General features: G+C 43.2%; 1 protein-coding gene across 4 annotated transcripts in view; it reads left to right on the top strand.

Annotated features, from left to right (window-relative positions):
• neo1a (neogenin 1a) overlaps positions 1–27,484 on the top strand; it is a 200,514-nt gene that overhangs the window by 134,467 nt on the left and 38,563 nt on the right. For all 4 annotated transcript variants that reach the window (XM_079496866.1, XM_079496868.1, XM_079496867.1 and 1 more), the window contains exons 6-7: positions 10,629–10,783; positions 11,027–11,147. In XM_079496866.1, coding sequence (XP_079352992.1) covers positions 10,629–10,783; positions 11,027–11,147 — 276 coding nt within the window. The remainder of the gene's footprint in view (positions 1–10,628; positions 10,784–11,026; positions 11,148–27,484) is intronic.

Genomic DNA, 27,484 nt, shown 5'->3' on the forward strand with positions numbered 1-27,484 from the left:
ATGAAACATATCTGGCCACATGCCATAGTTATGTTCTTAATGTCGAATGTTTATCATGGACCCCTATTCATACGTTTTATGTTATTTTTATTTTATTGTCCACAGATATATAGTTCAGTTGGCAAACGTCTAGTCTGCAGTACCATTTCATACCACTTTGCGTCAGTAGATGGCAGTGTTCTCCATTAGTCATGTTCTGTTCTGAAGGGGAAGCTCTTTGCTTTTATTCTGAAAGGGACTGGAGCAGGAAATTCAGTTGATATGAACAGAGCAGACAGAAACGAAGCCATGATTTTCTGCTGACACATTGTGTGTTTGTATTTTCTGCATTTCAGGTGGGATATAGTGCAAAACATGAATACTGTATTAACTATTGTGTTTATCTGTGCCTGGACACAACTCGTTTTTGTTTGTTTATAATAAGAGTGTTGATTTGAGAACTTATGAACAGCATTAGCACTTTGTGCTGTGGTTAGCCTAATAGCTACCTGTTCAGCTTTAGCACATGAGGTGCTGTGGTGGCTATATGCTCACTGCTAGTCAAGCTAAAGCTACAAGCTAAGGTGTGCTATGAATCCACTACTGTAGTAACTGTACTGTATTGAAGTGTGTGCTATGAATCCACTACAATACTGTACTGGTTATTTCTTTGATAAGGTATATGTTACTGTGAGTTTGGAGATATGCATTTATTATTTTTGGACCTAAATGATGATTTTGGGTAATTCTGGTTGAACTGATTAGAATTGGACTATTGTGATTACTGATGATTAGATGATTGTAACTTGTAAATGTACTGTTTGATGTATTTTGGATAATTTGGGAAATTCAGTTGATATGAACAGAGCAGACAGAAACGAAGCCATGATTTTCTGCTGACACATTGTGTGTTTGTATTTTCTGCATTTCAGAAAACAACAATTCTATAAATTAAAATATGTGGCACCAGGAAGCAGTCTTGTATTTCTGAGAGCGCTACATATTTTTGGAGGCACTGCTACTGAGATAAGTGTAAAGAGGACAGCGAGACGCAGCCCCTTTACCAAGAGACGAACTAAGGACAAAAGAGAAGATTCAGGTGACACACCCAACCGGAAGACATGGAGCAGCTGCAGGATGATGTGAGCTCACTGCTACCGACATTGGAGAAACCAGCACTCATCCGTGTGTGTGAGCAACTAAAGTGCACTGCACCAGCAGATGGGGGATTCCAGGCCAAAACCAGACGAGCCCTTATCAGACTGGCAGAACACACTTTAGAAGAAATTGAGAATGCTGAGGAGTCCGAACAGTTCTCTAATTACCTCTCTGACCTTCTGTCTTTCATGGGACCACTGCAACAGCCAGAGGATAAAGAAAAGACCAGCGAGATAGAAACATTGAAGGAGGAATATGCACAGCTCCAGCAAGCTCAAGCGGAAGCACGTCGAGCATTAGAGGAGAAGATGGGGGCATTAGGACTAGGAGAAAAGCCCAAGATCAGCGTCCCAGCAGGGAATGAACGGAAGGCAACAGCCACACCAACACCTCTCGCAGCACCAGAAGTGACCCTGAGGAAGGAGTTCCGGATCAGTGGACAAATTGGGGAAGCCGGCCAGAAAGAAAAACTTTCTTACACCAGCCTCACCAATCAGATGGAATCTGGAGTGAAGAAGGGTTACTCTGAAGTGGACATCATTGAGGCAGTGGTGAGAGCAGTTAGCCCTGGCCTTCACCTGCGCGACCTCCTAGAAATAAAGCGAGGCCTCACACTTCAGACACTGAAGACCATCCTGAAAGGACACTATAAAGTTGACTCTTCAGCAGACCTGCTGCAGAGATTAATGAACATTTCCCAAGATCCCAAAGAATCGGCCCAAAGTTTCTTATTCAGAGCAATAGAGCTGAGAGAGAAATTAACATGGAAATCGGGGGATGAGGAAGAAGGAGAACAGTTCAGCACAGACCTAATCCAACGCAAGTTCCTGAGATCAGTGGAGACGGGACTAATCTGTGATGCAGTGAAGTATCAGATCAAACCTTACCTTAGCAACCCAACAGTGACGGATGAAACCCTAATAGAGAGAATAAACGAGGCTGCTAGCCTGGAACAAGAACGGCAAAACAAGCAGAGGAAGACAGCAGCATGGAAGCAGCCTAAGCTGAATGAAATCCACACAGAACACAGCGGTGAGACAGGGACAAAAAATGCTGTTGCTGTGGGAAGAGAGGAAGTTCCACCAGGAGTGAAGAAAAAGCAAGGCAAAGTTAAAGAGCTTGATGTGGACTCAATTAAGTGCATAGAAGACCTAAAGGCAGAAGTGATGGAGATTAAGAAGATGTTCCTTGAGACAATGGAAGCCACAAAGTTGCATCATCATGCAGGGACAAGGCCACCATCAGCTGTGCAGTGGACCAAAGGATGCAAAGCATGTCAAGAGGCAAATGTTGGTGAGTCATGTAATCACTGTTATCGCTGTGGGCATGAAGGGCACCTTTCCCGAGGCTGCAGACTGAGGAGACCAGGTCCGGGAAACGGGAGGGGGCTGCTGAGCCAGGACCACCAGTAGCCCTCCACCTTTCCAGGTCCAAGACAAATGTAGCACCCTGTCAAAAAGCCCCACCACTACAACAGACCACAGCAGGTAATGAAGACCAGTCATACACTAACAAACTGACAGACAGAACACCGTCTGTGTGTGACACATCTGTCCAATACTTACCTTCACGCCGTCAAGCCAAGCTCATTGGCCTGATTGGAAATAGATGCCTAGTCCAGTGTCAACTAGATAATGTTGCAGTTGAGGCACTGTGGGACACAGGGGCTCAAGCGAGCCTCATCAATGATGAATGGAGGAAAGAACACCTACCTGACAGCGAAGTGAGACCCCTTGCAGAGCTGTTGGGAGAGGAGCCACTGGTGGGGTTAGCTGCAAACCAAACCAAGATCCCATTTGATGGCTGGGTGGAGGTACAGTTCCAGTTAACAGATCCACACTCAGAAGAGACACTGCTTGTCCCTATGCTGGTGTCAGGTGACTCCAAGGTAGCTGAGCATCCAATTATTGGGTTTAATGTTATTGAAGAGCTACTGAACCGATGGGATAAAGGAATGCCAAAGTCAGATGCCATCCAGAAGGTGAGCAGGCTCTTCTCATTGGAAGTGAAAAGTGCACGATCAGTACTCAAGATAATGCAGACTCCAAATTCCAGGATGGATGTTGGAACAGTACAGGCAGGCAAGAGAGGAATACGTCTGGCAGCAGAGCAAATCACTACTATCTTTGCACGTGCACACGCAGGAGCTCAGTTTACAGGTGAGAGTATGCTGTTTACCCCATGTGAACTACCACAGCTTCCTGAGGGCTTGGTCATACAGGAGGGCCTCGTTAGGATCGACGGAGACAGATCAGCATATGTGCCAGTCCCCATCGCTAACACTAACAAGTATGATGTCACACTGACCTCCCGCCTCATCCTGGGCCACCTCCAAGAAGTAAAAACTGTGTATGCAGCCACAACAGAACCAATACAAACAAAACAGCCTGAGAACAACAAGGAGAGCAACAACTCACAGCCTGAGAGACACTACAGCCCACAAAACCTAGAAAGTGAGGTGAGAGCTACAGAAGGCCAGACGCAAAGACCAAGACAGTGGGACCCTCCTGTGAAGCTAGACCACCTCAGCGATGATGAACAGCAGGTTGTGAGACAGCTGTTGAGAGAGGAGTGCAATGCTTTCTCCTATGATGACGGTGACGTCGGGTCAATTCCATCTCTAAATATGCATATCACGCTGCATGACAAGACACCTGTGAAAAAGACATACATGTCAGTTCCAAAGCCCCTGCATCAAGAGGTAAAGCAATATCTCCAAGACCTGTTGAACCGGGGTTGGATCACACAGTCACGGTCACCATATTCTTCTCCAGTCGTCTGCGTGAGGAAGAAAGATGGGGGCCTGAGGCTGTGTTGTGATTTTCGGGATCTCAACAGAAAATCGGTTCCAGACCGGCATCCTATTCCTAGGATTCAAGATATGCTCGACTCCCTGAGTGGCAGCTCCTGGTTCTCTGTCCTGGATCAAGGAAAGGCGTATCACCAGGGATTCCTGGATGAAGAGAGCCGACCCCTGACTGCCTTTATAACACCCTGGGGGCTATATCAGTGGAATCGGATACCGTTTGGACTCAGCTCAGCACCGGCAGAGTTCCAGAGAAGTATGGAAGACTGTCTAGCGGGCCTGCGAGATGTCATGTGCCAGCCATACTTAGATGACAATCTTGTCCACAGCTCCTCATTTGAAGACCACGTGAACAACATGCGAGCAGTTTTGAAGAGATATCAGAAACACGGTGTCAAGCTCAGCCCACGTAAATGTGAAGTCTTCAGACGTAAGGTACGCTTTCTTGGTCGAATGGTGTCAGAAGACGGCTATACTATGGACCCTGCTGAAATTGCACCAGTCCAGGCCTTAAAAGAGAGGAGGCCGACAACAGTGGGAGAGCTGAGAAGAATGATGGGATTTCTGTCCTACTATAGGGCCTACATCCCCAATTTTTCAAAAGTGGCAAAACCACTGTATGGGCTGCTGGCAATACCACCGGGAAAGATTCCACCTCCTGAACAAAAGAAAAACAAGAAAAAGGTCAGTGCAAAACAGAAAAACCACATTCCACCAGGCACCCCTATCTGTTGGACTCAGAACCACCAAGACACTCTGGATGTGCTGATAGACTGTTTGACAGAGCCACCCATTCTAGGCTATCCTGATGTTACACAGCCATTCATACTCCATTGTGACGCATCACAGGAAGGGCTGGGAGCCGTCTTATATCAGAGGCAGGCTGGGAAGATGGTTGTAATCGGTTATGGCTCCAGAACACTGACACCACCGGAGAAAAACTACAATATGCATTCAGGAAAATTGGAATTCCTGGCGCTAAAATGGGGCATCTGTGAACGGTTTCGGGATTATCTGTACCACGCCCCAAATTTTGTGGTTTACACCGACAATAATCCCCTAACATACATACTCACCACAGCGAAATTAAATGCGACAGGTCACAGATGGGTTGCTGAGTTGGCTGATTTCAATTTCACTGTGAAGTATCGACCAGGAAAACAAAATGCAGATGCCGATGGTCTCTCCCGAATGCCACTGAACATTGACCAGCTAATGAGACAGTGCACAGAAGAGGCCAAGCAAGATGTGATCAGTGCTTGTGTGGAGGCAGTCTCATGTCAGAAACAGGACCCCTGCCACTGGACAAACACAGTGAGCCTGGATGCCATAAATCTAGTGAAGGATACTACAACACTGCCCACAGATAAGTCCCTCTCATCAGCCGACATTAGGCAAAGCCAAGAAAGAGACCCTGTCATAGGACGTGTTCTGCAGTACAAGGAAAGCAATCATCTCCCCGCTGGCCGGGCTCTGAAAGCAGAGTCAGCTGATGTTAGGCTGCTATTAAAACAATGGACCAGACTTCATGTGAGTGACGAAGGGATTTTGCAGAGGAAAGCTGGAGGCAGAGAACAACTACTCCTACCTAAAGAGCATCACGAGACCGCATTCCATGAGCTGCACAGAGAAATGGGACATTTGGGCATAGAACGAACCCTTGGCCTGATTAGGGATAGATTCTACTGGCCACGCATGCAAAGGGATGTAGAACACTTTGTCACAAGCACCTGTGAATGCTTGAAAAGGAAAGCACCAAACAAGGTGACCAGAGCACCATTGACCACCATCAAAACAACATATCCATTCGAGCTGGTGTCAATAGATTTTCTACACCTGGAAAAATGCAAAGGAGGGTATGAATACATACTTGTAGTGATGGACCATTTTACCCGTTTTGCTCAGGCTTATGCGACGAAAAACAAGTCAGCAAAAACAGTTGTAGAAAAGATCTTTAATGATTATGCTCTAAAGTATTCTTTCCCAGCGAAAATTCACCATGACTGTGGAAAGGAGTTCGAGAACCAGATGTTTTCCCAGTTAGAGAAGCTGTGTGGTGTCCGTGGATCCCACACTACACCATATCACCCCCAGGGCAACGGACAAGTTGAGAGATTCAACAGAACCCTTCTGTCCATGCTCAGGACGTTGACCGACTCAGAGAAGGCTGATTGGAAGAGCTCCCTAGCAAAGGTAGTGCATGCATACAACTGCACACGCAGTGAGGCCACAGGGTTCTCTCCATATTACCTGCTGTTCGGCCGTTCACCTCGACTGCCCATCGACCTCTTGTTTAATCTGCAGCCCTCTGAGAAACAAGAAAGTTATGCACAGTATGTGAAACAGTGGCAAGCGAGGATGCAAGAGGCCTATGAGATCGCTGCAAAAACAGACAGTAAGGAATCCATGAGAAGAAAGCAATACTATGACAAGAAGAGCCATGGAGTGGAACTACAGCCAGGCAACAGGGTCCTGCTCCGCAACCTGAGTCAAAGAGGGGGGCCAGGCAAACTCAGATCACACTGGGAGGACAAGGTGTATGTCGTGGTGAGTCGCAAGAGCAACGACAGCCCTGTGTATGAGATTGCACCAGAAAGAGGAGGAAAAAGTCGGGTGGTACACAGGAACCTTTTGCTCCCTTGTGACAGTTTACCTGTCGAAGAACCTGATTCAGAAGGAGCTCCCAAGAAGGTGAGAAATGTGAAACCTAAACAGCAGCAGCGTCCAGACCTGTATTCAGAAGGGACAGACAGTGAAGAGGAGGATGAGTGTGAGATGGTTCTAAGATTCCCTCGTCACAGCCAGCAAAGCAGAACAGTCACATTGAATCCTGATGCTGAGCCCTATGAACCAAGAATGGAGGAGAGAGAAAATGAACAGCTGGTGAATGTAAACTTACCTGATACTGGAGATGAAGAGGACGCCGTGTCTGAAGAGGAAAACTTACCTGATACTGGAGATGAAGAGGACGCCGTACCTGAAGAGGAAGCTGAATGGGAAGAGCCACCAGAGCAGGCAGCTGAGGTAGAAGAAGAGGATGCTGAGAGAGAACCACCAGTGGAACAAGGTTACCCTCAGAGACAGCGACGCCCACCTCAGATGCTGACATACGAAGCACTAGGACAACCCAAAGTGATTCCTAGAGGGATGGATATGGGACACGTTGAAGTGAAGAGACCATCCCCCTGTGTCCAGATGTTGTGGAGACCCTGGAGTGCAAAACAAAGACAGTGAGACAGCATTCACATGCAGACAATGCACACATACAGCACACAAACACAACAACTCCCCTTCCACATGCAGACAACCCACCCGGACACACACACACAAGCATAAACACCACTTCCCTACCCCCTGCTCTAAATCGTACAACACACACACTCACACACACGAAAGGACTGAGAGACTGAACAAAAAAACAGAAACACTGCCGGTGATAGTAATGGTCACATGAGTGAAAAGAAGACAAGAGAAGCATTTATTTTTGGTTTTGAGTGAGAAAAGCATTTATTCTGTGTTTTTGATTTTTGTATTGTTGTGGGGACATGGGTCGACAAGATGTAGTGTATTGTCTCTGATAAGTAAACAGAAAAGGGTAACGGGTAACAGACTATTGGATGAGTTGGCCGCTAATCGAGTCTTGTTACAGGAGAGAAGTAATTTTACCAAAAGGAAAGGTGAAACTGTTTACGGAACCTGAAAAGAAAAACTGGTTTTATTTTTTTTCATTGAAATGGTGTTGAGTATCGGTAAACCGTGGTGGGTGATTAATGGTAGAATTGTATCACTTTATTGGTGTTATTGCCATACAAGGTACTGTGCCTGTTTTGATGTGACCATTTGGTTTTTCAGTAAGGATGAGACCTTATTCTTTGTCAAATGTCAGGAGACATTTAAGAAAGTGGGGGAGGGTGTGGCGATATGAAACATATCTGGCCACATGCCATAGTTATGTTCTTAATGTCGAATGTTTATCATGGACCCCTATTCATACGTTTTATGTTATTTTTATTTTATTGTCCACAGATATATAGTTCAGTTGGCAAACGTCTAGTCTGCAGTACCATTTCATACCACTTTGCGTCAGTAGATGGCAGTGTTCTCCATTAGTCATGTTCTGTTCTGAAGGGGAAGCTCTTTGCTTTTATTCTGAAAGGGACTGGAGCAGGAAATTCAGTTGATATGAACAGAGCAGACAGAAACGAAGCCATGATTTTCTGCTGACACATTGTGTGTTTGTATTTTCTGCATTTCAGGTGGGATATAGTGCAAAACATGAATACTGTATTAACTATTGTGTTTATCTGTGCCTGGACACAACTCGTTTTTGTTTGTTTATAATAAGAGTGTTGATTTGAGAACTTATGAACAGCATTAGCACTTTGTGCTGTGGTTAGCCTAATAGCTACCTGTTCAGCTTTAGCACATGAGGTGCTGTGGTGGCTATATGCTCACTGCTAGTCAAGCTAAAGCTACAAGCTAAGGTGTGCTATGAATCCACTACTGTAGTAACTGTACTGTATTGAAGTGTGTGCTATGAATCCACTACAATACTGTACTGGTTATTTCTTTGATAAGGTATATGTTACTGTGAGTTTGGAGATATGCATTTATTATTTTTGGACCTAAATGATGATTTTGGGTAATTCTGGTTGAACTGATTAGAATTGGACTATTGTGATTACTGATGATTAGATGATTGTAACTTGTAAATGTACTGTTTGATGTATTTTGGATAATTTGGGAAATTCAGTTGATATGAACAGAGCAGACAGAAACGAAGCCATGATTTTCTGCTGACACATTGTGTGTTTGTATTTTCTGCATTTCAGAAAACAACAATTCTATAAATTAAAATATGTGGCACCAGGAAGCAGTCTTGTATTTCTGAGAGCGCTACACATGCCTGCAAATATAGACAGACACGCACACGCGCACGCACGTACGCATGTTTGACACACAGTTGGCCTGGTGTTCTAGATGTTTTACTGTATTCATTTCCATCACTGCCTCCATCAGTTGGTCCTACAGTAGGTAGGCTGATTATTATAAGGAAGTCATTAAGTATAAAGACCAAACTAGCGGTTTGATCTTGAGCTAAATTAACCATAGCCAATTATCCTGCCTATAGTGGACTTGAAACTCCTATCTCCTTAATCTGCAGGGTAAATAAATAGGACCATATCGTCTATCATTATCAACATGTGAATTGGAAGCTAATACCAAGATATCACCACTATTTGACCTCCTCTGTTTGTGCTCTCTTTCTCTCTCTAGTTTCTCACTCTCTGACTCATGTATCAAGTACTCTTAATAATAATACATTTTATTTGAATAGCACCTTTCATGACATAGAAATGCAGCACAAAGTGCTTTACAGGGCAGAAAAGTGCTTTTCTGAGTACTCAAAGTCGCTTTACAAAACAACAAAACAGCACGCAGGCAATCCAAATTAATAGGATAACACTTTTACTCTATAGAAGGCTGCGCAATTTCCTATTGTATTGTGAATGTGACTAACAGAGGTAGTTGGTGCTAATTTTGTTTCCTTCAAAAAGATTTTCAAACTCTTGTCATTATCTGCTTGGTCGGTTCTAAAACGGCCTCTGTTTAAAGGGTCAGAGTTGTGTGTGTGTGAACAGTATTTGACATGCCTGGTTAGTTCTGACAACTTCTGTATTGAATTTCTGATTAAAATTCACACACCCTTGTTCCTCCTTCACCCCAAGCTTGATTGTGTAGTGGCACGTTATGTTGAATAATTATGACAAAAACCTGCTGATGTACAAGTTCAAAAAGAGTGGAAATGACTATGTACACTACAGTAGCTTTCTGCAGGAGGCTACCTCTTCCAATTTAGTTTCTGACTAGTAGCCACAGTGAGGCGACTCGTCCTGCAGTGGTCAATGTGCTGCCACAACCACACACATCATGTACACACAGTAAACGTTAGGGCTGTCACGATTCGCCTAATCCACGATTGGACTCAACTTTCGATTTTAAGGTCCCGATTCGATACGATACGATTCAATCACATTTTTAAAAACCTCATTTTCAGCACAGAGCGCTATATGATTATTAATATAGGCTAATGTTTTGATTTGTAAAGAAAAACAGTTGTTTCTCTGCAATTAGTCACTTTTATTTGACTAATAACAAATGAGAATCAGCTAATAACAATATAAACTTTGGGTTTTATGCCCTAACATCATTTTCAGATGTTTCTTTAAGATGATGAGAGTACAATATTATTGTTAAGCTCTACTCTAAAGTAACAAAATAAAATAGTAATACTAAATATGTAACACTGTTGTGGTCATCTACTTGGTAATGTGGTTTTAGAACGCTTATCAAATGTTTAAACCCAGCGTTTTCCACCACTGAAAGGGGTCGCATGTCTCTTCCTATATTTCTACCGTAATATAGAATGTGTAAAGGCACAATTGAAACATCAACAATTCCCGAGAGGCACGACAAGCTTTGTTCAACAACATCACAGTGGAAATTTCTTTAGCATGGGTTTCGGACAGGAACGTCCGAGTCACGTGCGCAAACTGCACATGCAATGAAATATCGCAAGTCGGCTTGTGATTTCTATACACTGTATCGAACGTCGATTTCAATCCGATTTCGATACGTCTTAGTAAACGTCTCTCGATCCTTTTTCACTGTTTCCCTTTTACAGTTCCTCCCGAGTTTGTGAAGCGGCCGGCCAACATTTACGCCCGTGAGTCCATGGACATTGTCTTTGAGTGTGAGGTCACTGGTTCCCCGGCTCCTACCGTCAAATGGGTGAAGAATGGAGATGCTGTGATCCCCAGTGACTACTTCAAAATAATTGTAAGATTACCGACATAAATACAGTACACACACACACACACACACACACACACACACACACACACACACACACACACACACACACACACACACACACACACACACACACACACACACACACACAGTATCTTTATTAGTGATATTCTTTACAACTGCCTTTGGCTTTTCAGTTTTTCCTAACTTATTTTGTTCCTGCTTTCTCTCCCCCCATTTCTTCCACCATCATCCTTTCACCTTCATTAGAAGGAGCACAATCTGCAGGTTCTGGGTCTTGTAAAGTCAGATGAGGGCTTCTACCAGTGCCTGGCTGAGAATGATGCAGGCAACATCCAGTCCAGTGCCCAGCTGATCATCTTGGAGCACGGTACGTGCTAGTCATCACGGGAGGCCAGGTTTCATTCCACTGACTATGTATCGTCACTCACTGCTCTTCACGGACCCCCAGTGGTCAACACCTTGTTTGGTGTCGACCCCCGAGGGGAACGTAAGAGAGCTCCCCTGCACAGTACACCATCTTTGAAGGGGACAGAGTGAGGAGGACTCGCAGTCGATAGCATAGTCAGTGGAATGGACCTGTGGTTGGGTTTTATGCAGAACACGAGAGGAAATTAAGTAGACATTGGTGGTCATGTGTTTTGGTATGCACGCTGTCCAATTCCACATCTAGCTTTACAGTGAGCTGCCAATGAGATCTAAGAACTTCAGAAAGCATCTTGATCTAACCACACAAAGAACAGTCTTTTTTTGTTTTTCTTCAAGTGGTATACTTGACTTTGAACACACACACACACACACACACACACACACACACACACACACACACACACACACACACACACACACACCACACCCCCCGACCCCCCCCCCCCCCACACACACACACACACATTTCAATGTATTTATTTGAGTCCACAATCACACACACACACACACACACACACACACACACACACACACACACACACACACACACACACACACACACACACACACACACACAGAGTGAGAGAGCTAGCAGAATATAACGGACTCAAGTCACATTTCTTTATTAGCTTTTTTTTAATGCCAAAGGCAATGTTTGTGTGTGTATTCCCATAGTGGAGTGCTGCGCAGCTACTGTACATCAAAGCTAACATCAACGACAGGCTACGAGTGTGAAAAGATGCAAACACTGCCAAAGTCTAGAGTGAGAGTGGAGTAGAAGCAAAGAGACATTTTTTAAAACTCCATGTTGTCATCATTTTGTCACCAAAACTTGAGTTTGGTACAGAGGCGTGGACCCCAGGAAGACTAGCGACCACTGAGTTTGGTACAGAGGCGTGGACCCCAGGAAGACTAGCGACCACTGAGTTTGGTACAGAGGCGTGGACCCCAGGAAGACTAGCGACCACTTTGAGTTTGGTACAGAGGCGTGGACCCCAGGAAGACTAGCGACCACTGAGTTTGGTACAGAGGCGTGGACCCCAGGAAGACTAGCGACCACTGAGTTTGAGTTTGGTACAGAGGCGTGGACCCCAGGAAGACTAGCGACCACTGAGTTTGGTACAGAGGCGTGGACCCCAGGAAGACTAGCGACCACTGAGTTTGGTACAGAGGCGTGGACCCCAGGAAGACTAGCGACCACTGAGTTTGGTACAGAGGCGTGGACCCCAGGAAGACTAGCGACCACTTTGTGGAAGCTAATGGGGATCCGAATAAAGAAAGAATAAAAAGAATAAAAAAGAGGCAGATTTAAGCAGTTGAAGTTACGTTGCGCTGCGCTGCTTTCTGATTATGAAAAGAAATGCTCATTTCTCTTTCTCTTGAAAAACGCTTATTCATTCAGTGTCCACTGTAAAAAGGTCTCGATTTTATGAAGGGGAGACAGTTGAATTGCGGTGTGAGCCCCCTCACTCCAAGCAGGTGGCTACCGGATTAGCATATTTAGGAGGCCTTTCCAACCAGGACCCCCCCGTCTGTATTCACGCCCTCCCTTTGCTGGGCACTAAGTCAGAAATAATTATGACCTACTGAACAGCATCATGTATTTCACTCAGACACTGTGGATAAGGGCTCAGTGGTGTGCTATTTTCTCACTCATTTCTTTTCCCCTTCCCTCTGAAGTAAAGATAAATAGTATACATTACTAAGGCAGCTGGCCTTATTTCTACGCCCATCTGCCCCCAGCAGCACTTCAAAGACATTAATCTCTGTATAATCTCTTAATATCACCAAAATATGTTTTTATATGTGCATCTGTCCCAGCAGTGGATGTACTGTATATGATGAATGCTAATCCTATCATGATTGACTGTAGAATATCACTAAGAGCCACTCTTTTAAGAATATTTTATATTGATTATTCTTTACTTTACACAAACGCTACCAACTTTTCCCTCTTAAAGATATTAGTCATATAAATTATGCCTATAGTTTTTTATGAGGAAGGAAAGTGTTGTGGACACCTCTATGACACAGTAAAAGTCTCAGTGTTAACACAAAGTATGCCAAGAACGCGGGAACTCGTTCTTCTCTCCACAACCCGCCTTTGCCAGAAGGAGGGAACTCGTCTTTCTTTCATTTCATTTAATCCACTAATTAAAAATAATATTGTATTTATTTTTATTTATTTATTTGCTTTTACTCACAGCCTACATACGGATCCGACATGCAAGCGCGCTTATTTGTCCTTTTTCTGCTCAAAATGAGACAATCTGTGGTGTTTAGGATCTTACAAAACATGAAAACAAGCTAAGCTAACACTGATTCTACCACCGGTCGCTGCTAATTACAGGAATCAGAATTCAATTAAAACTGAGGATTTGACTGTTCATGAGATTCTGACTCTGATTGAAAGCTCAGTTGTAGCTCTCACGAGTCACGAGACCGGCTCTGATAATTTCTTTTCTCATCTCCTGTGCATGCAGGTTACTGACGCACACACACCGTAGCCATCTGCCACCTTTCTCCTTTCTTCATCCCTCGGTTTCATAGCCACCTGCTCACTGCCCCTTTCTTAGTGCAGCCCACTGGGCCCAGGGCTAATGTAGCTGTCCAGAGCAAGGCTCTTTATTTTACAACCAGGCACACATAATGAACCCTCCACTCTCCTGCCCCTGTGTGGACCCCCTTGGCCAGGTGTCCCTGCTTTAACCCTCTTAAATATGGACTGATAGGGCAAAGAAAGCCCCTCTGTATGTCTGCTGTTTCACAGTGGGGCAGATAAGCCAGAGACTTGCCACAGAGATAAAGCTGTCTGCACCAAACAGGAAGATCAATAGGTAACTGTTATCTAAACACCAACTCCAGCATTCATTAGTGGTTAGGGGTGGGACGATATCAAAATTATTGTGGCAAAAATAATTGTGATAATAAAAATATGCTTAAAACTTAAAATGTCACTTTTGTTAACCACTTGAACCCCAAGCATCCCTATACTGGGGGGAATGTTCGCCAAAAAAGCTGAGCTTGTAGATCGGCTATTCTTGGTGAATTTGTGTAGAGCGGACCTAAATGCGCTCGATCCTCACCGGTCCATTTTATCAAGAACAGAGGGTTTAATTTTTTTTTTTTAATTTTCAGCTCAACAAACTAATTCAATCTAGTGTATGACGGAGGACAATTTCACGATGCATTAAAATCTCCATTATTGTGAGATGGTTTCTTATCACGATAAACGATAATAAGGATTATAGTCCCATCCCTATTAGTGGTCCTGATCTTTGCTTGTTGAAACTACTGTACCAGCTTTACTGAAATGTAGCTTTTCTGTTCATTCCTGTGTGTTGATTGTAAGGAGGCCAGCTGTTTTCTCTTATAGTATTGGCAGTTGGGAACGTGTGCTCTTATCAGATTTGTTGAACTCTGGATTGCACTGCTTTCAATGCCAAGAAATCTCAGCGTGTGTGTGTGTGTGTGTGTGTGTGTGTGTGTGTGTGTGTGTGTGTGTGTGTGTGTGTGTGTGTGTGTGTGTGTGTGTGTGTGTGTGTGTGTGTGTGTGTGTGTGTGTGTGTGTGTGTGTGTGTGTGTGTGTGTGTGTGTGTGTGTGTGTGTGTGTGTGTGCAACAATCTCACATCTTAAATCTTAATCTTGGCAGTTCAAAAATAGACCTCAAATTGCAGTCCATAGCTATTATTTTCTTGGACATTCCACAGACATGTGCAATGTGGGTCAGCTAGTTACAAACAGATGTAGGTAAATGGGATCACAAAAGCCAAAGCTGGACCTCAAGGAGACCTAATTATGCAATATACAAGTCGAGCCAATGGCAGTTAGTGTGAAGCTGCCACTTTCACTCTTATTGTCTCCTGGAGGTGTGTCTAGTCTGTCGACTTCTCTTCTTTTAAGCAGGTGTCTGACTGCCAGTGTGCTGCAAGTGATTAGATTAGACAACACACTGTAGCCCTGCCACTAGCCCTGCTCATTCTTCTGAAAATCCATAGTGGTTGTCCTTCAGCTCAAAATGCGATCACAACCTCATAATATTGTTTTTGAAAAGTTTATGAATGAACTACATTATGATGAAACTTGCGTATGGGGAGGCTTGTCACTTGTAACCTACAGTACAGGCTTTTAAAAGGAATGCAATTTCTTTAGCTGTGGGCTCTGTATGAAATAATAAATGGTCTCTTTCTTTAGTTAGGGTTATCTGAAGGTCTATCTAACAAAGGAAAGAAAAGCCTGTGCAAACATGGTAATAGATTGTATATTGCTTTATGTTTGATATATCAATTGCTATTTGCAACTACAGCACATGACGTACTTTGAGCTTGAGTAAAGTACCCATTGGTCAATGACAGCAATCTGAGAAATATAGCTGGATTTACATGGATTTTCAAACTGCAGTCTGAAATGGATAGATTGAGCCCAGTGAGTTTATTTATTTGTCTTGTTTTCTACTTTTTCCTGCTGTCGTTAATACAAGAGATGCACTTTCATTTGCATGTGAAAGCTTATTTGTGCCCCTTCAATATGCTGTAGTGCTAGCATGTGACTGCACGTCACTCTGACTTTCCCCTCTGCCTCCGTTCTCTCTTCTCCTCTCTCCCAGCACACATAAATGATGTGTTTGACATTTTGTGGTGCCAAAGCTATGAGCATCACTGTAGAACTGGAAAGCTCTCCCTAGCTGTAAAAGCTGGAAGCACTTGAACTGCTTAAGTCCTGGCCGAGTTGAACCTAATGCAGTCAAGCCACTGCATTTTCAGAAAATGGTCAGATAAGAGTGTACCCAAAAGAAAAAAAGAAAGAAAAAAGATTGTTCCAATACATAAATTGTTGTGTTTATTTTATTTTGTACCTGTCAGCTTGAATTCCCTGCTTTGGTATGGATTTGAAAAGAAGATGCTACACCATCACATTGGGTGCAAATATTTTATTTGAGCTGTACAAACACTGCATTCCTCTTCTCTCACATTGTGTTCTCGTTTTAAATCATCACTTTTGCTACACTACTCTTGGCATTTCTTTTCAAACCCCTTGGACTTTCTAAAATACTGCTGACCTTGTTTAGCATTGAAAACTCTGGCATGGCATTGTCTGGGCAGGCAGGAGCAGAGGCTTTTGAAAATTATGATATGGACATGGCTTTCTTGTTGGGTCATATCAGCCACGTTGTATTCTTCCCTGATTTGTTACGTCCCCACATGACCCTACATATGTCCATTTAGAGACAAGCCTACTGTAAACTGTCCAATGTCTTGCATTTTCTAAATAGTTCAAATAACCCTCACTAAATTGTCATGTGTCTACAAGTATTGTTTCATGGACGTTGTTGGCAAATGGCTGTAATGTTTTCAGGTGTGTAGTATGGACAGAAATTATTTCTGAAACACTCAGATATTGTTTTCATTTTAATCATCTCTAGGGTGGATAAGCCCTGCCAACTGTGTTTCCAGTCATCCCAATCCTCCCATGCATCTAGTTGCCAGTACTTTCTAGCCCTGCATATTTTGTTTAGTACGTACATGTATGTTAATGTAATAAGCAGCCATCGACCTCATGATCGATGGCCGTTTATTAGCTCCCACAGCACCAGTTTGCAAGCTACTGTAGGTGCGCACGGTGTCTTGACAGCCTCATTCTCCTGGATGCCACCATCTCAATCGCCCCTGGCAATAAATACAGATACTAATGTGCTCATTCTGGTACATGTTAATTAGTACTACACGTAGCATTCTGGCGTAGCACCCAATCCATCCAGGGACTTCTGCGGGTTTGGCTGGGTCCAGCATTATGAATGTTGGCCCATGAGCTCATGCGGTACTGTATTTCAAGTAATTGACTCCTTTGAGTGCAGTGCCTCCTGCTGTTGTCAGAATTGGACAATCTGGGAGGATTTTGAAGTAGTTGACAACCTTGGTTTTCTTGGCATTTAGCCAAAGACCGAATTTGGCCCACTCTGTCTTCACTCTGATCAACAGCTTCTACGCTACACGTCCAGATAGTAGGCAGATATCATCCGCATAGTCTAGGTCTGTTAATTTGTTTTAAAATGAAAACCTACCAGTGTGAAATGGATGTAGCACTCTCTCCTGTGTGCCCCAGCCTCCCTGTTAACCCCCAACCCCCACCCTGGAATGGCTCATCATCGTAGTGCCTTATCCAGGGCTACAATTACTCTTCCTTCTCCCCAGTCTGCTGGCAGCTAACAGAATAGTACTGTCATCCCCTCCCAGCAGTGGCACCAGGCCCCCACTGAGAGAAGACCATTACCTGCTCAATCCCCGCCCGAAAGCTCCCACCACCACCAAATCCTCCTCCACCCTCTTTCACATTCTGTGTGTGTGCACGCATACAGTATGTGTGCAGGCAGGTGTCAGGAGTACTGACGATTGAAATGTATGGCCTACCCAATCCTTATGCTTGACAGAGTGGTGTATCAGGGGTGGGATGGGGAGAAGTGGACTTTGAGATTTATACAATTTGCAAATCAATTAATTTGGGGAATTATACACACAGCCCTCACCCTAAATGACAAGACAAAATAATCTTCATTTTGCAAATTAGTTTATGCTGCTGAAGATCAATGTTGGATCTCTTAGAAAAGGGAAGTGCACATTCATTTGCAGCATACATAATACATTATACATTTACAATTTAACATACATACTGAATGTACCAAAATGTAAAAGCTGTAAATAGACTATAGGCCCGATTCATTAAGCAATTTACGCTCATATTTTGAGCTACATTACGTGTGGGATTCATGATTATTTTATGCCCATTCTCACGTCAACTTTGAGGGTGCGTATATGTATTTAGAATGCTTTAGTCTTCATGCTGAATCAATTATAGTCCCAAACCTCAAATAAAATATGTATGTGCCCAACATCTGTCAATACATTGATATGATATTAATCAAAATCGGATCTCCCCTCATAAGCTCTGATAATCTGTTAGTAACGTGTCGTGATACCATAAACGTCATCACGTTAGTTTCCGGTTACCTTTATGATGGTAAAATAGGCATGAACATTCGACTACACAAGGCGAAACGCTTGGGAAAGAGGGAGTCCACGTGACTGTCAGGCAAAAATGAGACAGCCTTGATACGCACAAATGAAGGCAGTACGCCACATTTGGTGAATGGCACATGAGTTTGGGTGTACCAAAAATACACACTCCTTTGGTCACTTTATTTACACCTGGGTGTACATTTCCGTAGTGAATCAGGCCCAGTGAGAGCACTGACACACCCTGCTTCTGTCACACAATAGTATCATCAGAACAACAGACTGTGGAAGGTACTATACACCTCCTCTAAAATGGAGCACCACCATTGTTCCATGTTTGACCCAAAAGGTGAAAATAGCCTGCTTAAAATTCTGTACTAATAAAAGCTTGTGTTCACATAAGGGGATACAGCCTGCTTTATCTTCTGTTTCCAGGGTCAGGGGTGGGCCAGTAGGAACAAGAGTGTGTCTGAGTCAGAATTTGTGTCTGTCTGTGTCATCTCAACGGTGTTGGCTACTCAACTGTTAGCATTGTAGTGGAAAATAAAGTACACAATTGACAGCAGGTACAGTAGCCTACCTCTGTGTGTGTGTGTGCGCACGCACACACACACACACACACACACACACACACACACACACACACACACACACACACACACACACACAGCGCACGCACACATCAGGCAGAAATTCCACATGGCAGACCGGGCTATTACCTTGGGTTTCATGATTTAATTTAGTTTTTAGCGCAGTGCCACCTGTTGTCTCTAGAGTTGGACGGTCTGCGAGGATGCTGTAGTAGTTGACAACCTCTGTCTTCAACTCGGCAACGCGCCACATTGTGAGCTTGTAGACTGTGGTAGATCTATATTTAGTGTAGAATGACAATGGGAGGGGGCCTAGTATAGTAGAGCCCTTGGTAATCCGGTCAACTAACTATAGAGTTGAAGTGGTAAACCTGGCAATGTACAAAGATGAAACAAAACAAGAAGTAGTGCCCCTCGGGGCACAGGTCTCCACCAAGATTGATATTTGGATAAACTCTGAAGGACTAATATTAAAAGTGTTCGAAAAGGCAGAATTGAAAAATACACAGATCAGTACAGTTACTGTATATATGTAAATACGCGACTTGTCCTGTTATAGCGCCACCATGAGGCTGATTTGAAAAAATGCCAAGTGGCATTTCTTCCTCAGCCTATTGGGAATATGGGTGCACAGTTTCACCGCAATCAGACCCAGACTGCATTAGAGGTCTTGACGGGTCCAATTTGACCAAACCGCACCAAAATAGAACCGCAGAAAATGGAGCCGCCTCCGAATTGACCCGCTGCTATTTTTAGAATTCTTGCCTCCGAACTGAAAAGCACCAATCGTGTCGGAACCGCAGCCAGAACGGAACCGCCTATGATAATGAATATGAGAACCATTGCCCGAGTACCCGAAATGACCAAATGCCGTTATTATTAAGAGTGTAGTTCGCTGTCGGTGATGCTGCAGCCTGCAGCGCCACTGCATGGTCAATAACATGAATTCCATGCACGTTGAAACCAGACCAGTCAATCATTGTGGACTTGCGGAATGTGGACAGCTTATAAATACAAAAATAAATCCACATTTTCTTTAGATGTGTAGTTACCGTAGTGTGTGTAATTTTTCTTCTTAGCCATTGCTAATCCACCGTTGTTTGTAAAGAAAACAAATCCACGTTAGTTATTACTTCTGTCCATCTGGTCTCTCCTGGCGGTACCGTCAGGCAACATACACGGACGGACACACACACACGGATGGACGGACATCCATACTGTGCAAAACATACTCTCCCCATGCCTTCGGCTGGTGGAGACAATAAATGTCCTGAAAGACCATTACACTACTTTTCAACAAGAAAACATGCTTTGTTCACCAGAAGGGGCTTACACAGTGTCACAATGAACACAAGATAACTTTGATGGAATATTATACCACTTATATTCATTAGCTGAAAGAGACAAATAACCTGAAAACTGATTTGCTAGCATATTACCCCAGAGAGGCTGTTAACTGAAAACGGCACATCAACAAGGAGCCCGCCGGCTGGCTCTGGCTGCCGATGTCATTTATTATTTTACTGGCATTTGCACAATGTTGCAACTTGCTTTAAATATTCATTTGATTAACAAGATTTTCAAAGGGATTATGCAGGTATTGTATTTACACCAGTGGGATCACATTAAGGATTTAATGTTATCATGAAAAAATAAGGGAGGCCAGAAATTGTTAAGAACAATAAATGCCAATGTGTTCTGCCTGCTGAGAGAGAGAGAGTCTATCTATCTTATCTTCCCAAGCATAGCATGTGCATGCACTCCATACAGTGATTAGTGAGGGTGTGCCCCCTGGGAACTGTAGGTGGCTGATCTGAGGGAATGCACCCAAAATTGATTGTGAAGAGCTAAAATCTGTCTCCACCGACCAAACTGTTTACATAGCCATTAAAACGTTTCGATTGTACATTGTCTCGCTGTGTGCGCGCGTGCGTGCGTGCGTGCGTGCGTGCGTGTGACGTGTATCGTGCGTGCGTGCTATCGCAGCATGGGATTCCTGTAGATTGCATTGACTCTTATGGTGAAGTGCTTTGCTGTGTAGATCTGGCCTCTAAGCGCTAACTAACATTTGAAAATGAGCCACAACAGTTCCCATTCTACCGGTGTTTCGCAGTGGAAAGATAAACGATGGCTTAAAATAGCCCAGACTGTCTGCGTCAATGCACCTGCTGCTCTCCGGAGTTCAGCATTGTTGTCAAAGCCACTTTTAGTTTTGACCGTGTGTGGGTGTGGGTGTGACCTATCTTTCCCCCGACCCCCCATACATTTCAGTAGCAAACGCCCTCAATTACGATATCCACATACCCACTTCAATCACACACATCCAGGATTTGTATCTGCTGTTTTTTGGACACAGGATAGCCCCCTGGGTACACTTTCATGGCTTTATTTAACTGGAAGCGATATGTAGCACAAAAACAACACATTTTCATTCCATACCGCTTCCTGCAGCAGGCAACTCCCCCCCCCATGGGTTCAGTCCCCAGACCCAACATGGATGATTAATTCCTAAAAAATTCACTAGCAGGCAAGCTTCATGGTTGGTGGTGGGTAAACCCACTGACTGCTAGCCTTGTGATATATCCGTCGCCCCTCCTCTGTCCTAACCCCAGGTGGTTAGGACAGAGGAGCAATTCCACACATTTGACCTTTTAGTTCCTCTCCGGGTGGTTGAGTAAAAGTCATGCTCGAAATATTACGTGTCGTGACAACAGTACACACACACACATACACATTCTGTACCCCCTCACTGACGCACTCTCTCTCACACACACACACCGTGACTGTAATCAACTGCAATTTTCCAGTTTGATTCGTTCTTTTAGAATAGTTTAGATGTGTACTTAGTACTTACAGTAGTAAGCGTGCTGTATGTAACTAAGTACATTTACTTGAATACTGTGCAGTACTTAAGTCCATTTTTGGAGTATTTGTTTTTATGTTTTTCAAGCTGATGACTTTTATTGTACCTTTAACTCATTTTTAGGAAGGCACAAACTTACAAAAAATATATATTGTGGGATGAACCCGAAATATAGTGAAAATAGCCGATTTGTCAAGCTCAGCTCATAGATCTGCTATTTTTGAACAATTCAGACCATTTCATTTTTGAATACTTGAATGAGTATTTACCCTAGTAGTCGACCACTGATACCTGGTTATTTTTGATCTGCATGAAAGGTGAGCATAAGACACCTGGTTTCCGTTAGCCAGTCAGCATGTGGAACATGACATGTTCAACATGTGATGAATATGATGTTTATGGTGTACATACATGACTTCCCACATCTTTCTTTACATATTGAGCAGCTGGTGCTCCCAACATGTGTGTGTGTGTGTGTGTGTGTGTGTGTGTGTGTGTGTGTGTGTGTGTGTGTGTGTGTGTGTGTGTGTGTGTGTGTGTGTGTGTGTGTGTGTGTGTGTGTGTGTGTGTGTGTGTGTGTGTGCGTGTGCGAGCTTTCGTTGGATCAAGGAACTGGGAGTACATGTTTCACGTACGCATGCACACACACACACACACACACACACACACACACACAATGTGACATGGGACCCTGTATAAATATGCACACAGCAGCTACTATGTTAATTATTTATGAAGCCTATTCCATTCATAGAGGGCATATGTTCCCTTTATGCTGTGTTCATTTGAACTGAGTTGAGTGTAGGTTTTCTGTGTTGTAGTGTTTGGTGTGTGTTTTGTGTATCTGTGTTGTAGTGTTTGGTGTGTGTTTTGTGTATCCGCATGTGGTATCAGGATGTGTTACATGCTAACACTCTGCCTAGGGAGTTAAATCCCATAGAGCAGGGATCTTCAATTACTTTTTGATGCGAGCCACATTACCGAAATGCAAATTGCCGAAAGCTTTATAAGACAGGGCCAAGGATGCTACCACAACACACACATTCACAGGAATGCCTTCTACTCGCTGATTTTGTTGAACAGATGAATTGCTCAATTGTTGATTTAAACTCTTGAAAGATTTTTTTTCAGGACACGTATAAAAGAACCTTTGTTCCACTGGATCCAATGTAATTATTATTTAGTCACAAGCTTTGTTAATACTTTTCATTGGTTAAATATTAAAAAAATAATATCCCTATTTTGGGCATGTCCTTATCATCTTTTCTTTCTTCTTTTATCTTTTTTGTTTTTTAAATAGCTACAAAGTAAGCCTAGGGGTTTAACCCCATTATATTGGATATTGGTTTAACCAAGATTTACCCCAGGACTAAGTTGTTGTTGTACCATCACGTCAGTTAAGGCCTCAATTTGAGGTTCGAGCTGAGGTTTAATATTGACTATCTCTGACATTATATATCGTGGATTGTGGGGGTGGGGCGTACTGATATAGAGTACCTGTCATCTGTTTGCCAAGCCTCATAGATGATCAGATAGTATACAGTATGTAAGCTGGCTGAAAATAACTGTTTTTCTTCTTTTGCTTTGTTTGTTTTTCTTTAATACGATAGTACGGTAGGCACCATACAACAGGAGAACATACCGGTACACAACAACAAGACAGGGACACTGTGCATAAACATAGTCCGGGAAGTGGCGGAAAACGTATAAACAAAACCAAGAAACAAATCAAAACATGGTTTTAAATTCATGGCCGGGTCTGCTCAATGTTTCTTGTACTTGCCAGCTTTATTGATGATCGGTGTTTTGTTTTGTTTTATGCATGCTTGAATTTCTTCCTCATACATTACCTTTTGTTGTCTATTGAAGCTTGAGAGAGAGGAGATGGAGTGATTATCATGTTACTCTTGACAATTGATCATATACTGAACAACAAGTAGCCCTTTTTGTGATAATTGTAAATTGTGTGTGTGTGTGTGTGTGCGTGTGCGTGTGCGTGCGTGCGCGCGCGCATGGCCATGTACATCTTATCCATGAAAAGTGAAAACACTTGCTAAATATTTATTACAGCCACTTCAGGCATATCCATGTCAACCACAGCGCCGGATGTCTGTAGTTGTTGTTTTTGGGCCAGGCCCATAATTATTTATTTTCCTTGAGTTCTATGAGTACATTCTTCTGAAAAATAGTCTTCTTAACTTGAGTTTCTGAATATTTCCTAATATTTCCAGTCCTCCATTTTTGATAGAGTCCCACTCTACCAATACAAGTGCTGTCTCAATAACTAGCCTGGGCAGCATTCCTTTTCGGGTTTATGATCCGGTCGGGAGCGGATGATATCCCTACGTCATGTTGTAGTATTGTTTTGTAGTCATCAGGCATCATGGACAATCATCCGGAACATAATTTTCCCTCAAACCGATTTTTCTCAATAAAAGCAGCAGGCTACGAGAGCTTTTATTGTTATTCTTCCGGTTTGAGGAAGTTCCAGATGATTGTTCCTGCCTGATGACTACAAAACAATACTACAACATGACGTGGCGATATCATTCGCTCCAGACCGGTTAACACAGCAATTTTGTAACACAGACTAGGCTTTCCTCCGAGGTGGAAAGCCTGCTGACGCGAGGTTACTCAATAACAGAACACAAGCTGTGTACAGGGTCTTATACAGAGGGCGAGCTCTTATACAGAGATGCCATTATCCAACCACGCAGAATATCAAAGCTAATTAAGTTTAATTCTAAGGGGGGACACATTGCAAGAACCTGGCTATGGTCCACTGACTACAGTATACCTTAATTGGGAATTGGAAGGCTAGTTACAGTGCTGCAGGTGATGCTGTCAGGGAGCCGGATACAGAACAGCTACAGTATGCTGTCTCGGTGGAGTTGCAAAATGCCAGCAAGTGAGCTACAGTTCCTACAGTTCCTGATGGGAGGCTGCTGAGGCCAAGTACAAAATTAACTTGCCAGAACTTTATGATTAGTCTAGCTGGGACGCAGGGGGAAACTAGCCTATGTGTAGTTAACAGCACAAGCAGAACGTGCGAGGGATTTATCAGAACTTTAAATAAATGCTATTTCAATCATCGCAAGTACAGAAACGTGTTTTTCTCTATTTGATTATTAAGATAAATGATTTGCCATGCATCTCTTTGTCTTGGCTGTTTTTTGGTTACCCAAATGCATTATGCAGATGTAGAATAACCTACCTCGTTAAGGCTTAATGCCAGCCATTCATTAGCGAAGGCACAGAGACTAATGACACTATTAATCAGCTATGAATAGAACTTGGCACCAACAGTGGGAGTCTGACACTTTCTTACTGTAACTGTCCCAGGCCTGGCAGTCAAAGACTGATTGTCATGAGAACAGAACGCTGCCCTGCATGGCAGATCTCCATAGTGGACAAGGTGTCTCTTTCACTCATTCTGTTTTTCTTGGCGTAAACTGCAGAGCGATGGCCAAACCAGGCTTCTCCGTGCCTCTTTCTACCATTATTTTATGTACATAATAGATCATTTATATAGATTATTAATTTGGTTGATAGAATACATAGCACGCCATCTTTCATCGGATGTATTTTTAGACACAAATGTGTGTGAGACACGGCTGTACAAGAACAGGCCATTGTTTTGACACTTACAATGGGCTGGTGACAGTTCCAATGGCATAGCGTACAGATGGACAAATTCACACCGATGGAGAATTGCGCCACTGACCAAAATCATTATAGCAAGATGTGTCGAGCACAATATTGGCATATTGCCTAGAGCTAATGCTGCTCCACAGAACCTCTTTCTGTCTCTCACTGTGCTCCTTTTTCTCACCCTGTGTTCACTCATTCCTTCCATGTCGCACACAGTGTGCTAAAGGCCCAGGTTTTGACAAATGTAATCCCACTACCTGAGCTGCAAAGCTCTCAGGACTTGCCGTGTCAAATGGAGGTGAAGAGGGCAGGGTGCCAGCTAGGAAACAGAGGAGAAACTCACAGGGCTGTGTGCAGCTGTAAATAGAACGGTGGTGCTGGGATTGAGTTTCATGATTTCTTTTGTCACATTTTGTTTTTCATCAAACGTAAAGGCTTTGCTTACCTGGGTGTACAAATTATAGGTAGGCGGTTGTATAGGAGAAGACCCTGGGTCGACAACAGTGAAACAAAGAACTCTCGATATAATCTGCTGAAGGTCTGAACTGAAGCATTTTAATCACAAGAGAAGAAGCCAGTATTTAGGTATTTTTTTCTTTTGTTGTAAACATTTTTAAAGACAGAATTTATAGAACCTTCTCACTAATCTTATTAACTTCTCACTTAAATTATCCTTGTCACATTTGAGTTTTTTGGTCTTTCACCCCGGCTCGCAGTGACACAGTTTTTACTCCATTCCTTGTATTAAGCCTGATTTATCCCTGTACTCCGAAAATAGCTGATCTACAGTACAAGCACAACGCTGTGAGCTTGTAGATCGGCTATTTCCAGTACATGAGATGTACTGGAATGAGATGTATGAGATGTACAGCCAAGTATAACTCTGGCTTTAGATTACAGTTTCCGGTGTCTGTGTGTTGTTTAATACTACTCCATGTCATGAGTAAGTATGTGTATTGTTTATTCCATTCCATGAGTAAGTATGACAGTGTTTGCTGTGTAGTCAAACCTCAAGCAGACAGTCAATAATGTCCTAGCATGATGATGATTTATTTGGAGAATAAATCAAAATACTTGTTACTACATATAAAATGTCAGATGTATTTCATTTGTGGTTCTCATGATGCCTTCCTGCGTGTGTACGAGCTTGCATTACAGTTTTATAACAGTGCATCAGGACAGTGTTTATCTTATAAGGCTGGTTATGGTTGTATTGTGATACCCTCATCAGTCAGTGCTGTGTGTGTGTGTGTGTGTGTGTGTGTGTGTGTGTGTGTGTGTGTGTGTGTGTGTGTGTGTGTGTGTGTGTGTGTGTGTGTGTGTGTGTGTGTGTGTGTGTGTGTGTGTGTGTGTGTGTGTGTGTGTGTGTGTGTGTGTGTGTGTGTGTGTGTGTGTGTGTGTGTGTGTAATAGATGGATGGGCATAATAGTTTAGCCTCTAGCAGTGTTTGTGTGGCACAAACATCATGTTTCAGTCTACTGCTCTGTGTGGAAAATAGCGACCACACACACACACACACACACACAATGGCATTAATATGGAGCTGAAAGTACGCTTTCTTCTAGGGTGTGGGTGGACACACAAGGTCAGCTCTTGATAAACAATACTATTACTAATGGCATTCTTGCTGTGAGGTGTCTCCTTGACAATACAGACTAATACACCAATGACAGTTTCTTCGAGTACTTAGCCTATATCATGTGTATGTACTGTACACTAACCTTGTATATAATTGACAAACGTGCGCTCGTGCACACACACACACACACACACACACACACACACACACACACACACACACACAATATAATACTTTTTTTTAATTTAGCCTTCCACTCGATTTCCCTGACCTGGAAATAGATGGAAATGCCATAGATGCTGACATTCCTTCCATATGGTTTCATTTCACCCACTTGCAAGTCAAATGGAAAGCAGATCTAGCTGTGTCCGACCACAGATTGTTCCCCCAGAAAACACCAAATGAAATCTCTGGCATTTCTGTGGCTAGACTGTGGAATGTGACAGCAAAAGTGCACAAGACCATTCTATGCTGGGAAAAGAAACTAGTCTTGAGAATTAGCTTTGCGTTCACTATGTTGAAGGCTGTTTTCTGCTGTTTTTGTCCAAGTTTGGAACATGTCTTATAGACGGCTTTCTAATGTA

Source organism: Electrona antarctica (assembly GCF_951216825.1).
Source record: "Electrona antarctica genome assembly, chromosome: 3".
Classification (NCBI taxonomy): Eukaryota; Metazoa; Chordata; class Actinopteri; order Myctophiformes; family Myctophidae; genus Electrona; species Electrona antarctica.